Source organism: Sinohyriopsis cumingii, chromosome 2, assembly GCF_028554795.1.
Source record: "Sinohyriopsis cumingii isolate HCF-2022 chromosome 2, ASM2855479v2, whole genome shotgun sequence".
Taxonomy (NCBI): domain Eukaryota; kingdom Metazoa; phylum Mollusca; class Bivalvia; order Unionida; family Unionidae; genus Sinohyriopsis; species Sinohyriopsis cumingii.
In genome coordinates, this window is record NC_142962.1 from 170,676,493 (window position 1) to 170,693,646 (window position 17,154).

At 34.9% G+C, this 17,154-nt stretch overlaps 1 protein-coding gene across 7 annotated transcripts in view; it reads right to left on the reverse strand.

Moving 5' to 3' along the window:
• Window positions 1-1,527: 1,527 nt before the first annotated feature.
• The window catches only part of LOC149806290 (centrosomal protein of 112 kDa-like), a 126,831-nt gene continuing 111,204 nt past the window's right edge, over window positions 1,528-17,154 (reverse strand). For 3 of the 7 annotated variants that reach the window (XM_089951232.1, XM_089951233.1, XM_089951231.1), the window contains 4 exons: window positions 10,828-10,924; window positions 9,126-9,215; window positions 8,460-8,525; window positions 1,528-7,211 (listed from right to left, as the gene is read on the reverse strand). In XM_089951232.1, the coding sequence (XP_089807358.1) occupies window positions 7,059-7,211; window positions 8,460-8,525; window positions 9,126-9,215; window positions 10,828-10,924 (406 nt within the window). In that variant the 3' untranslated portion in view covers window positions 1,528-7,058. The remainder of the gene's footprint in view (window positions 7,212-8,459; window positions 8,526-9,125; window positions 9,216-10,827; window positions 10,925-17,154) is intronic. The other 4 variants (XR_016419887.1, XR_016419885.1, XR_016419884.1 and 1 more) reach the window with 4 other exon arrangements.

Consider the following 17,154-nt stretch of genomic DNA (forward strand, 5'->3'; position numbering starts at 1 on the left):
ACACATTTGGAATAACCAACAATATATATATATATATATATATATATATATATATATATATATATATATATATATATTTATTTATATATATATATATAATTACTATTATGGAGGAATGATTGAGATAACAGAAGCTAAGTGTCTTGCATAAAAATGCCAATTAAGGTATTGCATCAGCAAAGTTTATCAGTGTTGTATCAAAACAGAACATGATTAAATGTAATAGGATTAAATGTATACTGAATATTATTAAGACAATACTTAAAATTACTACTGTCGCTCAAGCGTAAAAATTAGGTAACATTGACCTAGTTTTAGTACAGGTGAGTTACCTCAAGATGTAACAATATGGTTTTTTCCATGGTGGAGGTGAAGTAGAGTACAAGATATTGCAGTATCATGAACAAGTAGTTGAAAATCTATGCCTCATTCAACTGTGAAAATTAGGTCACACAAGCTTAGGGATGGTTGAGTTGTGATTCTTGAGATACATCCACAAATCATTTTGAATGTGTAGATGAAATAGTGTCCAAAACTGGTGAATCAAGTGAATTGAAAAACACAGAAGTCACTCAAGCATGCAAATTAGTCACTATGACCTAGTTTTGATATTGTTGCATTAGTCTTCTCAAGATGCATCAACAAAGCAATTTTCATGTTCTGGGAAAAAAGTTTGACTTTTACGGTGTAATAAAAAAATGAAAAAAAGTTAAAACTGCAATAGTCACTATCACAGCAACCACATTTGGTTTGGTTTGCTTTACTCAGAATACAAGTCCACATATCAATGTTCATTAATAAAGGTGAAATATAGTCCATGATGTTGCGGTTGTAATGAATGTAGACCCCACAAATTTAAGTAATGTGAACATGACCTACTTTAGTACAGCTGAGTTCTTTTCCTCAAAATGCATCTACATACCAATATTCATGACTGAATGTGAATTAGAATCATAGATATCGAGAGAATAGTAAGCACAAAAATGATGATTGTAAGTACAAATGACAAAAATGAATAAACATACATATGAATGAGCACATGAAGAATGTACACATGAACGAGCACAAAAATGAACAAGAACACTATATTCACTGTAAACTTAATAGTCAAGGGGATAACAAATCACTAGAGCATGAAAAGTTGGCCACCATAACTTCGTTTGCTAGTAAAAGAAATACATCAAGATTCTGAACAAAATATTCAGAGAAATTACTTTACTGTGCTTTGATATTGTTTCTGTAAATGCACACTATGGAACTTTATCTCCCCACATACATTTCTGAATAAAAAGTGGTCATAATGTGATCTTAAAATTTCTAAATATGGCTAAGATTTATGTCAATGTGCACAATGATTTTGTATTGTAATCCAGCACTGGGGGGTGGAGCCTGGGGTGGGTGGGGATATATGAGCATATATTATCTGCTGGGTGGTGATAGTGATAGCTGAAAAGCAGACTTTAAGTTCCTTTTGTTTCTTATCCATTGTCCAGAAATCATAGGAATAAAACAAGAAATACTGACAACTGGTAATAAAAATATTTTAATTCATTCATAGAAATAGGAACATATCAAAATATTGTTTAATCAGTACATTTATCAGTGCATAATGCAGTTAAGATTAATATACCAGAATAAATTAAACTTTCTTTAATAGTCATGGATTAGTGTTACACCAGTAAATGTGACATACCTATTCTAAAGATGTTTGAATAGCATAATACACCTTCTTGATGTTTATCATCAGGTCCAATGTCAACCGTGAAGACCATAAAAAAAAACTGAAGATGGTGCAACCTAAAATTCATGGTCCCTACACCTGCCAAACAATTTTCCAAATGAACTGTTAGCACTGCCTGGAAACAACGTCAACTAGATATGACACATCCCCCTAGTAACCCTGCTTATGTAAAGACTCCTAATTAAAGTATCCTAGGGGCCAGAACTCTCCATGTTTATACTGCTTATACTAGTATCCTATGGGCCAGAACTCTCCATGTTTATACTGCTTATACTAGTATCCTATGAATCAGAAATCTCCATGTTTATATTGCTTATACTAGTATCCAATGGGCCAGAACTTGTTATGTTTATACTGCTTATACTAGCATCCTATGGGCCAGAACTTGTTATGTTTATACTGCTTATACTAGTATCCTATGGGCCAGAACTCTCCATGTTTATACTGCTTATACTAGTATCCTATGGGCCAGAACTCTCCATGTTTATACTAGTATCCTATGGGCCAGAAATCTCCATGTTTATATTGCTTATACTAGTATCCTATGGGTCAGAAATCTCCATGTTTATACTGCTTATACTAGTATCCTATGGGCCAGAACTTGTTATGTTTATACTGCTTATACTAGCATCCTATGGGCCAGAACTTGTTATGTTTATACTGCTTATACTAGTATCCTATGGGCCAGAACTCTCCATGTTTATACTGCTTATACTAGTATCCTATGGGCCAGAACTCTCCATGTTTATACTGTTTATACTAGTATCCTATGGGCCAGAAATCTCCATGTTTATACTGCTTATAATAGTATCCTATGGGCCAGAAATCTCCTTGTTTATACTGCTTATACTAGTATCCAATGGGCCAGAAATCTATATGTTTATACTGCTTATACTAGTATCCTATGGGCCAGAAATCTCCATGTTTATACTGCTTATACTAGTATCCTATGGGCCAGAAATCTCCATGTTTATACTGCTTATACTAGTATCCTATGGGTCAGAAATCTCCATATTTATACTGCTTATACTAGTATCCAATGGGTCAGAAATCTCCATGTTTATACTGCTTATACTAGTATCCTATGGGACAGAAATCTCCATGTTTATATTGCTTATACTAGTATCCTATGGGCCAGAAATCTCCATGTTTATAATGCTTATACTACTATCCTATGCTATGTTACATCTTCCTTCTATGGTTTACATGGTAACAAAAAAAGACTGTAAAGTTCAGATTATCCATACAACTTGTTTGACATTTGTACAGTTTTGGTTGAAATATCTTCAACATTTTGAGAGTTAAGTTCTAGAAACAAAAATGCTTATAAATGGACAGAAAGAAATAGTAACATCTCTTTCTTTTCATATTACATATTGAGAAAAAAAACTTGTCATGTTGACTTTTTCACAAATTACTTTGGCTTTACAAACTTGGAAACTTTATACATTTATCAATAATAAGACAAAATTTGAAAAGAAAAAATCCAGGCACCCATAACATTTTAAAAATATGATTGCATTACATATGGGTTAAATTTAAATGGCTCCAAAACAGAAATCTGCCAGGTGAGTTTCAAAACCATATTTTAAACCTTGCTGATCTTAGAAACAGCACTCATTTTGTCCCTAATCATATTCCATAACAATTAAAAGTTTTGAGCAGTAAGAATATATTTGGCAGGATTTTCAGGGTTTTCAAGGGTTACAAAATTATTGTAATATCCACCTTAAAAATAAATGAATGTTTTAAGAAAGAAAACTGATCCCAATGCTTTTCAAGGAGAGGTTTTTGTTTCTTCAGATAAATTAATTCAGGAAGTTTATACACCTGAAGTATAAAAATACATTTATATTAGAAATTTAAGGAATGTCACTTTGTGTACAGCATCACTAAAATAATGTTTTATACAAGATTAGTTTTAAAAAAAAATATTGCATATAAATATCACAGTATTAGTTAAAATGAATGTCACAGAATCACCAACCAATGGTGTAGAAGAATGAGACAAAATTTACATCGTGATTAAATCTTGCCCGTGTGCTTACGTAGACTGTACATTTGGAAAGCTCTTGTTTCTAGGATAGAGAAGACCTATCAAATTACATGATGATTATCACAAAAACTTTTAATTTGTAAAATCTGGCATCTGACTTAAATTAAAATCCATAAAATAAGGATGGAAACAGTAACTCAACCAAAGTATATCCATAAAGAAGAAATAAATCTGATCCCAAGAAAAAATGCTTAGAAACAATAGTAAAATGAACTTTTTAACTTTTTGCAGATGTGAGTGAAATTCAATATCAAAATACGAGATCTACTGCTAGCATAACCTTAGTATGGTTACGACTGTATCTATGGCTTGGGGAGAGATGCTGTCTGCGAACGTCTGGACACAGGCCCAAGAAATTATACTGTGCACCTTGACCTGTCAGCTATATTAGTTTGGTAACCTAGTAAAGTGAAATTTAAAAATAAAAATACACAGAAGTGTTATAACTCTATAACTTTATGTGTATACTTGTTCCAAATTTCATTTTTCTCATAATTATTGGTAAATTGTTTCTAACGGTCATCTTGATGTCCATTTATTTTTATAACTATGAATTAAAGTGGCTACAACTATAAGAGTCTCCCTTACAAGGTACTCAATGCAAGACCTTGCTATTACAATCTCCTTTACAAGCTAATCAATGCAAGACATAGCTATAAGTCTCCCTTACATGGTACTCAATGCAAGACCTTGCTATTACAATCTCCTTTACAAGGTACTCAATGCAAGACCTTGCTATTACAATCTCCTTACAAGGTAATCAATGCAAGACATAGCTATAAGTCTCCCTTACATGGTACTCAATGCAAGACCTTGCTATTACAATCTCCTTACAAGGTAATCAATACAAGACATAGCTATAAGTCTCCCTTACATGGTACTCAATGCAAGACCTTGCTATTACAATCTCCTTTACAAGGTACTCAATGCAAGACATAGCTATAAGTCTCCCTTACAAGGTACTCAGTGCAAGACCTCGCTATTACAATCTCCCTTAAAAGGTAATCAATGCAAGACATAGCTATAAGTCTCCCTTACAAGGTACTCAGTGCAAGACCTCGCTATTACAATCTCCCTTACAAGGTACTCAATGCAAGACCTTGCTATTACAATCTCCTTACAAGGTACTCAATGCAAGACCTTGCTATTACAATCTCCTTTACAAGCTAATCAATGCAAGACATAGCTATAAGTCTCCCTTACATGGTACTCAATGCAAGACCTTGCTATTACAATCTCCTTACAAGGTAATCAATGCAAGACATAGCTATAAGTCTCCCTTACATGGTACTCAATGCAAGACCTCGCTATTACAATCTCCCTTACAAGGTACTCAATGCAAGACCTTGCTATTACAATCTCCTTACAAGGTAATCAATGCAAGACATAGCTATAAGTCTCCCTTAGATGGTACTTAATGCAAGACCTTGCTATTACAATCTCCTTACAAGGTAATCAATACAAGACATAGCTATAAGTCTCCCTTACATGGTACTTAATGCAAGACCTTGCTATTACAATCTCCTTACAAGGTAATCAATGCAAGACATAGCTATTACAATCTCCCTTACAAGGTACTCAGTGCAAGACATAACAAGAGCACTTTGAAAGGACAAATGTTATACTGGTACAGGTATTTTTGTAAGATTATTAGATCTTGGTTCATCAAATGTAACATTTAATTTTGAATGAGAGTCAAATTAGTACATCAGACTGGTACTGTATTTTTGTAAGATTATTAGATCTTGGTTCACCAAATGTAATATTTAATTTTGAATGAGAATCATATTACTACATCAGACTTTTGCACCAAAAGGTTTCAATCTATGTTATGACAAAAAATGTTTATGAGACAACATCTTCAAATGCAAAGAAATTTTAATAAGACCAAATACTTGATGACTGAACAATTGCTTCTAAGTATCTCATTATTTATGCTAGAAGCCAATAAGAAGATGAAACAAAGTTCATGATTGTAATGTGGAATGGAATAGGGAAACCATTTTCTCATTACATATGAAACAGAAAAAACTGACGAGTTCATGTTGATAATAATCTAGACAGGTATAAGCATGTGAACTAGATAAGCTCCACAATTTATCACTCACAAGGATAAAAGTTTTGTAGCTGATGCTTTACACTGTTGCTTATGATAATTCTGACATCAATATTTCTGTCATCCATAGCAATGGCTGAAACGCTGTAAGTTCACTTTTTAATTTCAAAATTTAACTCATGGAAACTACCTTACTCATTAAAAAAGTTCAGCAATTTCTCACAATTTCTCAGATATAAGGTATGACTCCTTTCAGTAAATTTCAAACTTTAATTAGATATTTAGAAAAACCATGGTAAGATGACAGATTAGTTTGGTTTCAGGCTTTAAAAGTTATACAATGCATTAAATGAAATAACTTAAACTTGGCTATTCAATGACAAATGATTAACACACAGGCTTTGAGTGCTATTATGGGAAATGGGAACTACAAGTAAAACGTGAAGATTGTAACAAGTGCATTTTCAGTCCAACAACACTGAAGGTAAAAAACTACAACACTTAACATACAAGTGTATCATGTAAAATCCCAATGACTGAAAAATCTGACATGTCAATGGTGTGAAAGAAAACTTGATTTTTTAAGTCTTTAGCTCCATGAGGAATCTCTGCACTGAAAATGGAAGAATGCAAATAAAGTAAGCAACAAAAATGTCTGCAACATGCAGGAATTTCAGAACTCAATGATGCTACTACAACAAACTGTATTGTCCAACTCTGACAAATATTATATTTCATGTGGCAGAACTAGGGGCATGCTGTGAGCTTCTTTAGATATGTGTGGACTTGACCACCATCCATTACCTTCACCATCCTGCTATAACAAATGGATATGAAATACAACCAGAGGATGCAAGACTGGGGATAACTTCTCATAACATTTTCCAGAATGGTAATTGCTGTATGACCAAATACATCAAGCCAAATGAGCTCACTTTACCAGCTATGTAAACTGGAATAATAAGTGAAAAACGTGGAAACCATAAAAGTCTTATAGAAGTAAATCATGGCAAATCACTGGCTCAAATAACATTGTGTAAATCATGCCTTGTTGCAAAGACATCAACATTTTTCAATTTACATAGACCTGCTGAAGGATTGGTAGCTATAGTTGATTATGCCTGACTTGGATGTACTGTCTATCCACTGTAAAGCACCTGCCATGTACATGTCAAAACCTGTTTGATGTGCATGGGTGGTAGTTATTAGGCAGATTTGATTGGTGCACTGGTCATGCCAGCAGCTATTGTCCCCAATGGATACTTGCTGTTCATCTCCAATTCTTCTTGTAGTATCAATGACTTCTGTTGCAGTGAGTTAACCTGTGATTTTAGTGATGATATTGTATCCTCTAGCTCCTGAAAAGAGAACCAGAAAATTAAACCTTTCAGTGACTGCAACCTAACAGAGCAGTTTTGACCCCACTAAAAATTGATGAGAAAATGGGGTGGGGGGAGGCAGGAAATCATGGAAAACAATACTAAAAGATTGATACTGGAATAAACTGCCAACATGTTTCCAGGACTGTTCACATTATTCTTGCTTTCACAAGCTTTTCCATGCCTTAAAACTCAAAATATTGTCATGGACTTTGCAAACCTGCAGTGATGACGATGATGATGATGATGATGATGATGATGAATTATATTACCTGTATGACAACAGTCTCATGTGGGTAAATTATGTTTATGAAAGAAACAGAATCTCTTAACTGATACTTGTTGCAAGGTTATTAATAAAAAAGATCTTTGTATTAAAATGGTCATTAGAGCAATATTCCTAAGAGAAAAAGACTTCAAGGAATGTATTAAAATATATCAACCTTGATAAAGGGAAAAGTAAATAAAAGTGTAAGCAAGCAAAAAAAAGGAAAATGGTGTTAAAGATAACAAATGCCAAAAAGCAGGTGTTCTTAAACAGGTCATTAATTACACAATTTATTTTGTACTGAGAGTCCAAGTTTGTATATGTAATATAGCAAAAATTCATAAATCCTCAACACATCAGAAATCTAGCAGGTGTTTAGACAAAAATGTATGTATGCATGTCCTGGGTGAAGGAAGTCAGACCTCTGACACTGTATTAAAAAATAAAAGGAGACAAAAATATATGTATGCATGTCCTGGGTGAAGGAAGTCAGACCTCTGACACTGCATTAAAAAATAAAAGGAGACAAAAATATACATATGCATGTCCTGGGTGAAGGAAGTCAGACCTCTGACACTGTATTAAAAAATAAAAGGAGACAAAAATATATGTATGCATGTCCTGGGTGAAGGAAGTCAGACCTCTGACACTGTATTAAAAAATAAAAGGAGACAAAAATATATGTATGCATGTCCTGGGTGAAGGAAGTCAGACCTCTGACACTGCATTAAAAAATAAAAGGAGACAAAAATATACATATGCATGTCCTGGGTGAAGGAAGTCAGACCTCTGACACTGTATTAAAAAATAAAAGGAGACAAAAATATATGTATGCATGTCCTGGGTGAAGGAAGTCAGACCTCTGACACTATTAAAAAATGAAAGGTTTCATTGCACGACAAATCCATCTGTATCTAACTACAACACTTGTTCATTCATCTGCCAAAACAGGGTCCTACCTGTCTAACTGAAGCTGGAATCAGACCCCTCATTCTCTCCTCATAAGACAGCTTGAGATGAGTAATCTAGGAAATGAATAAAATGGTAACATAATATCAGTGTTTAAGATTGTATTCTATATACATTGTTTCAACATATTATAATAGAAATCTGACTGAGTTATCAAAAGTACCAAGTGATCTATAGAAGTTTTAGCATTGAATCTGTGATCCAAAGTGCCAAGTGATCTATAGAACTCTTAGCATGGAATCTGTGATCCAAAGTGCCAAGTGATCTAAAGAACTCTTAGCATGGAATCTGTTATCCAAAGTGCCAAGTAATCTATAGAACTCTTAGCATGGAATCTGTGATCCAAAGTGCCAAGTGATCTATAGAACTCTTAGTATGATATCTGTTATCCAAAGTGCCAAGTGATCTATAGAACTCTTAGCATGGAATCTGTGATCCAAAGTGCCATGTGATCTACAGAACGTTTAGCACTGAACCTGTCATCCAAAGTGCCAAGTGATCTATAGAACTCTTAAAAAAATAACAACTGAATGTATCTTGCAGCTGACCATGATTGATCCACAAAGTTATGTTATGATTAAAAGCCACTCCCTTTTATCTAAATCTAAATATGAGCCATTAAAAGAAACAAAATTGAATGTTCTGTTTGGCTATACCTTTTCCTCACTCTCTGCTTCCTGCTTTTCAAGTTGTCTCTCCTGGGATCGAACCTTGGTATACTGTGAGTCAAGCTCTTTCTGTACTGTCTGAAAGACAGAAGTCATGTCTTATATGCATGCCATACTGCAACAGTTAAACATTATTTAATTTTCAAAGATTTGCTACCTTTCAAGTTTACTGGCAAATTTACAGAGAATCATTGACTGGTACCTGTAGAAATATCTACTGCAGCCCTAACTGCACTTACAACTAGAGTTATTGGCAATGGGTCCATCATACAGGGTCTTGCTCACCAGCCTGCTTGGTAGGGCCTTAAACAGAGAAGCTTGTGTTTGGAAACTAAATTTTGAAGAACTGGCATCTTGAAGCCATAACTTCTCTAAATGATGATATAGAATGCTAGAAATTAAACTAATTTAAGATCTCATTAGTATAAACATGCATGATACACCTGGATGAAATCAAATGTTCCTTAGTAAAGTTGTGCCATGGAATTAAATGTTAGTAACATGGGGAAGCCAAGGGCCATAACTCTTCTAAATAATTATATGAATGACAACAATGAAATACATTCAAGTTCTCATGAATATAACACTGCATGTGAAATTTTGTAGAAGTCAATCAATTCTTGTGTAAGTAATGCTACAGTGAAAAAACCTAAGAAAGGAGAAGAGGCAATTGCGGCTACATTTCTAAATAATCATGTGAAATATTGGATATTTAACTGAGTCAAGATCTTGAAAATATAAATCTGCATGCTATATTCTGTCTGAAATCCAATAATACCTGATAAAGTAATGCTCTATCAACCACAGTCACAAGGATATGTAATCATGGGCCATAACTCTTCTAAATGATATTGTGAAAGTTAACTTGTTCAGAGTCTCATAAGTGTAAATTTATAAGCCAAATTTAGTTGACATCAAGCACTCCATGGTAATGTAGTGTTGTAGAAATCAGACAGGAGAATAGAAAGTCTGGGGTCATACCTCCTACAAAGTACATCAAATATAGCTAGACATCATCCAAATTCAAGGTCTTATTCCACATAAATGTGCATGGCAAATTAAACTGAGATCCAAAGTCCTTAGGAAAGTTATGCTGAGGACACCAATGTAAAAAGGTTTCACTAAAATATGACTGCATGATAGATCTGGTTGAAATCCAACAACCTTTGGAAAAGTCAAGCCAGAGAAATAAGAGTCAAGAAAATATGCAATAAAGTGAATAACTCTCGTAAATGATGTCATGAAATGCTAAATACCAACCAAAGGGACTATAACTTCTCTATGGATAGGAAAGAAAAGCAGGCCATCAAGGACTATAACTGTTCTAAATGATGACATAGTAACTGAACTCTTTCCAGGCCTGATCCATATAAGACTTCCTGCCAGATTAAATTCCAATTATTCCTAATACTTTGATCTAGTGTAAACTAAATTGTTGATGGATGAACAACGTGGTTATCCATCAAGTGGGGCATTCTTTTTATAAATTAAGTAAGATTTTAATGATTCAGTAAATTTCATATTTAACATGTCTTTTTAATTCAGCAAAATATATTATTTGGGCAAAATTAATGATATTTGGGATTCTAGGGCCAGGACAATGACTGACACATCGAGGAATACAACACATTTTACATCAAGTCCTAACAATGAACTCTTCCAACTCTTTATATTACTACATGACACTGACCGACAGGTTGGAGCTGTATTGTCTCTTCATGGTCTTCTTATCTTCCTCATAGCGGGATGTCAGATCTGCAATTTTCTTATCACTGGTATCTTTTAACCTGAAGAGTGATGATAAATCCTAATTAGCATCATGTCTCCCTTAAAACATAACAGTGCAATGAAGTGTAAAAAAGTGCTTCATCAGCATCTTCAAATACAACAGTGTGCTGGTTATCTCCATTCAGCATCAAACTGTAAGATAAAACCTAGGACTAAGAATATGAAAGATACAGTATACACCTATCCCTCATAAACTTAGGACTAAGAGTATGGAAGATATAGTCTACACCTATCCCTCATAAACTTAGGACTAAGAGTATGAAAGATACAGTATGCACCTATCCCTCATAAACTTAGGACTAAGAGTATGGAAGATATACTCTACACCTATTCCTCATAAACTTAGGACTAAGAGTATGGAAGATACAGTATACAGCTATCCCTCATAAACTTAGGACTAAGAGTATGGAAGATATAGTCTACACCTATTCCTCATAAACTTAGGACTAAGATTATGAAAGATACAGTATACACCTATACCTCATTAACTTAGGACTAAAAGTATGAAAGATACAGTATACACCTATTCCTCATAAACTTAGGACTAAGATTATGAAAGATACAGTATACACCTATACCTCATTAACTTAGGACTAAGAGTATGGAAGATATACTCTACACCTATTCCTCATAAACTTAGGACTAAGAGTATGGAAGATACAGTATACAGCTATCCCTCATAAACTTAGGACTAAGAGTATGGAAGATATAGTCTACACCTATTCCTCATAAACTTAGGACTAAGATTATGAAAGATACAGTATACACCTATACCTCATTAACTTAGGACTAAAAGTATGAAAGATACAGTATACACCTATTCCTCATAAACTTAGGACTAAGATTATGAAAGATACAGTATACACCTATTCCTCATTAACTTAGGACTAAAAGTATGAAAGATACAGAATACACCTATTCCTCATAAACTTAGGACTAAGATTATGAAAGATACAGTATACACCTATACCTCATTAACTTAGGACTAAGAGTATGGAAGATATACTCTACACCTATTCCTCATAAACTTAGGACTAAGAGTATGGAAGATACAGTATACAGCTATCCCTCATAAACTTAGGACTAAGAGTATGGAAGATATAGTCTACACCTATTCCTCATAAACTTAGGACTAAGATTATGAAAGATACAGTATACACCTATACCTCATTAACTTAGGACTAAAAGTATGAAAGATACAGTATACACCTATTCCTCATAAACTTAGGACTAAGATTATGAAAGATACAGTATACACCTATTCCTCATTAACTTAGGACTAAAAGTATGAAAGATACAGAATACACCTATACCTCATAAACTTAGGACTAAGAGCATGGAAGATATAGTCTACACCTATTCCTCATAAACTTAGGACTAAGAGTATGGAAGATACAGAATACACCTATCCCTCATAAACTTAGGACTAAGAGTATGGAATATATAGTCTACACCTATTCCTCATAAACTTAGGACTAAGAGTATAAAAGATACAGTATACACCTATCCCTCATAAACTTAGGACTAAAAGTATGAAAGATACAGAATACACCTATACCTCATAAACTTAGGACTAAGAGCATGGAAGATACAGTATACACATGTCCCTCATAAACTTAGGACTAAGAGTATGGAAGATACAGTATATGCCCATCCATCAAAAAAACTTAGGACTAAGAGTATGATACAGTATACTCCTATCCCTCATTTTACTGTGCTTGAATAACAGGCAAACCCACTTATAATTCAGAGGCAAATCTAGGTCCAGTTTTTTCATGGAGAAAAAGCCAAAATTAGTCCTATCTGCTCAGCATGAAAACCTCATGATCAAAACTCATTTTATCAACACAAATGGCAGTCAGTGCTCAGACACTTGGAATCACCATAAAATCTGCAAAGTAACAAATCACATCTTTTGTAAGAATTTCATGAGCAAAACTATTTAACTATTTTCTCAATAAATAACAACAGATCAAGGAAAATGTTAAGTGCCTACAGGTGGCAACACTATTCAATCAATACCAAGGAAATAAGGAATTTGAAATATTGTGTTGAATTTTATCTTTTAATCATTATAAATGTGACATGCTATCATCTATTCAAATGTTAAAAGTATCAAATGACATCAAAAAACCTGAGTCATTTCCAAGACAATCTAGTTAATTCTTCCTCAGTGGCTAAGCTGGCTTTATTTTGACAGTTGAGAACCTAATAGTCCTTTCACAGGATGGTATATTTCAAGCTAATTAACAGATTGGCTGGAGACAATCAATTACTGTATATGTATGATGCCAGCCTGGAGACAATCAATTGCTGTATATGTAAAGTGCCTGGCTGGAGACAATCAATTACTGTATATGTAAGGTGCCTGGCTGGAGACAATCAATTACTGTATATGTAAAGTGCCTGACTGGAGACAATCAATTACTGTATATGTAAAGTGCCTGGCTGGAGACAATCAATTACTGTATATGTAAAGTGCCTGGCTGGAGACAATCAATTACTGTATATGTAAAGTGCCTGGCTGGAGACAATCAATTACAGTATATGTAAGGTGCCTGGCTAGAGACAATCAATTACAGTATATGTATGGTGCCTGGCTGGAGACAATCAATTACTGTATATGTATGGTGCTGGCCTGGTGACAATCAATTATTGTATATGCAAGGTGCCAGCCTGGAGACAATCAATTACTGTATATGTAAGGTGCCTGGCTAGAGACAATCAGTTACTGTTTTATGTAAGGTGCCGGCCTGGAGACAATCATTTACTGTATATGTAAGGTGCTGGCCTGGAGACAATCAATTACTGTATATGTAAGGTGCTGTCCTGGAGACAATCAATTACTGTATATGTATGGTGCCTGGCTAGAGACAATCAATTACAGTATATGTATGGTGCCTGGCTGGAGACAATCAATTACTGTATATGTAAGGTGCTGGCCTGGAGACAATCAATTACTGTATATGTAAGGTGCCTGGTTGGAGACAATCAATTACTGTATATGCATGGTGTGGCTGGAGACAATCAATTACTGTATATGTAAGGTGCTGGCTAGAGACAATCAATTACTGTATATGTAAGGTGCCGGCCTGGAGACAATCAATTACTGTATATGTAAGGTGTGGCTGGAGACAATCAATTACTGTATATGTAAGGTGTGGCTGGAGACAATCAATTACTGTATATGTAAGGTGTGGGTGGAGACAATTACTGTATATGTAAGGTGTGGCTGGAGACAATCAATTACTGTATATGTAAGGTGTGGTTGGAGACAATCAATAACTGTATATGTAAGGTGTGGCTGGAGACAATCAATTACTGTATATGTAAGGTGTGGCTGGAGACAATCAATTACTGTATATGTATGGTGTGGCTGGAGACAATCAATTACTGTATATGTAAGGTGTGGATGGAAACAATCAATTACTGTATATCTAATGCGCCAGCCTCACATCAACATCTAGCTGTAGATCAGCATTATTTCTTGTTACAATCACACACCAGGGAAAACTCTTATTTTTGTAGTTCTTAAAATTTTGCAGCGATATGTTAAAAACTAACTTCCTAGGTCTAGAAAAATGTATATATTCCTGATTTTTCTGTTTCTTTTTTGTCAGGACTTTTTAAAAAAATCTTGATGTGCTGTACCAGGACAGCTCAACTGCCATGTGTCTTCTGTGCTTATTAGTTCAAGCAATATGGAGTTGTACTCAACTATTGCCATATGTCTTCTGTGCTTATTAGTCCAAACAATATGGATTTGTACTCAAATATTGTGATATGTCTTCTGTGCTTATTAGTCCAAACAAGATGGAGCTGTACTCAACTATTGCCATGTGTCTTCTGTGCTCATTAGTCCACACAATATGGAATTGTACTTCACTATTGCCATGTGTCTTATGGAGTTGTACACAATCATTGCCATGAACAATCAATGAAAAAGTACAGACACACAGAACTGGTCTCTTGATTAACTAGTGCAAGTGATGTCACTGATGGTTTATGAAAGTAATTCTAGTTAAGATGATTTAGTTCAAATGTTTGCTTTTGACAGATACACATGGGTTAATTGTGACAGGAAGGCAAGCCAAACTTTACTGATGCATACATTTGTGAGTACTGTATGTCAACTGGATTTATAATTAAAAAGTCTGTCATCAATTTAGCTAAAGGGAACTAAAAGTTGTCTGCCAACCTGTGGCGGTCAGGCAGAGTGATCTCTCCTTAGGTATGAGAATTGGTGGCAAAGTCTAAGAACCTCTCAGTTACTACTGGAGCAGAAGGCATTCTCCCTATGGATGTAACTGTGTGTGGGGGGTGTTTGTGTATAATGATTGGGTAAGTATTCTCAAAGAAATCTATTTTACATGGGAAAATTTGTTTTTTCTCTAAATACCTTACCCAATTGTAATACCTTAGGAGAATAGGTAAGGGGTGGAGGGAAGTACATTCCCTTACCCCAGAGATACCATCGCCGATCCCCTAAGGCATGTGAAACAGTTTCTAAGTAACCTGACTGGAGGGGAACTCTATCTGTCAGGGTGCCGCTTCAAATAGGGAAAAATGTTGCCCCTGAAAATCCAGCAGAGGTCGTGAAGCTATGTCTTAAGAAACTGTCAATCAACCTGGAATGGAAACCTACTGAGCTGTGGATATAGGTCCTACCATATTGAATTGGGCCCTTTGGGATAACAGATCTCAGAGATAACAGCAAGTGCATGTGGATTCAGAACTCGATACCACAGCCTGAATCATGTCGGTTAGCAAATAGTTCTGGACCAATGTTAGGCTGGTGGCAACTGCTCTAAACTTGTAAGCCAAAATGAATAATAAGTTCATTTGAGCTGGGGCTATTTCTCTATAGGCCAAGTGTTACGATATACCTGATATGGCTTGCTTAGACCACCATAAATTCCAGTATCTGATGTGTTTCGCATGCCATAGTATCTGGTAAATATACTTTTTCTTTGCATCACGTGACGCCTTCATTGCTTGTGCAGCACATGCATAATATATGTTAACGCGCGCAACTATATATATTACTTAGGGATCTTGACTAACACAGCCATTAGAAGGAAGATCTTTATGTATTTAGCTGTTGGGGCAGGATCACCATTATGTCTTAATCTGAGCCAATGAGTTGGGTGAGTTATATTATTTTTAATCAACTCTTTTTAATTAATGTTCAGTTTCGCAAAACACGTTCAATGTTGTATTATATGTTTGCGTTGTTTTATCATACTTGTAGTTTAATTCATCAAGTGTGTATGGCTCATGTAATTTGGTAGTGAGAGATGGTACGATTCGGATTATTAACAGGGATTTGAACATATATGCAATACTCCTGTTGGTAGGTCATCTTGTCACTATTATTATAACTAATACTGAAGACGTATTATGTATGTATTAGAGTTTTAGTATATCATATTTCTATTCTTTTGTATGCCATTCGTACGTCATAGTCGTACATAAGGAATATTTCAAGTGTGTTAGTATTAATCCATTTGAAATGCTCAGATATTTTAATCTAGATACACAGAAAGCAGACTATTTGGAAAGTTGTTTCTTTTCATATTCAGCCAACTAGGTGTAGATAACTAGGCATGGATTACTAGTTGTGGATAACTATGTATGAGTATCTAGGTGTGGATAACTGTGTGCAGACTGACTAGGTGTAGCCAGAGGCCGCAGCAATAGTGATGAAAGACCACCAGGAAAGTGCCAACATATATGTGCACGAGAAGTCTGGATGGTTGAAGTGACCGAGCCAGGAAGCGGGTCAAAGGGCATATGAAAGGTCAAGTAAACATTGGACATACATATAAGAATTTCATTATAGTGTTTGACTATTAAGAAGGTCACAGTGTTTGACTAAGAGAAATGTCATTATAGTGTTTGACTATAAGAATTTCATTATAGTGTTTGACTATAAGAAGGTCACAGTGTTTGACTAACAGAAATGTCATTATAGTGTTTGACTATTAAGAAGGTCATAGTGTTTGACTAAGAGAAATGTCATTATCGTGTTTGACTATAAGAATTTCATTATAGTGTTTGAGAGCAATGGAGGTAGCGCCAATCCAAATATGTCAAATGTAGCGATACAGAGCGAGGGGTTAATGAACAGGGTTAGAGCCTCAGTACTTAGAGATACTGGCGAAATACTGTTGTAGTTAAGCAGAGTCTAGTGAGGCCAGATCAATACCTCGGAAAAACAGTGTCAGTC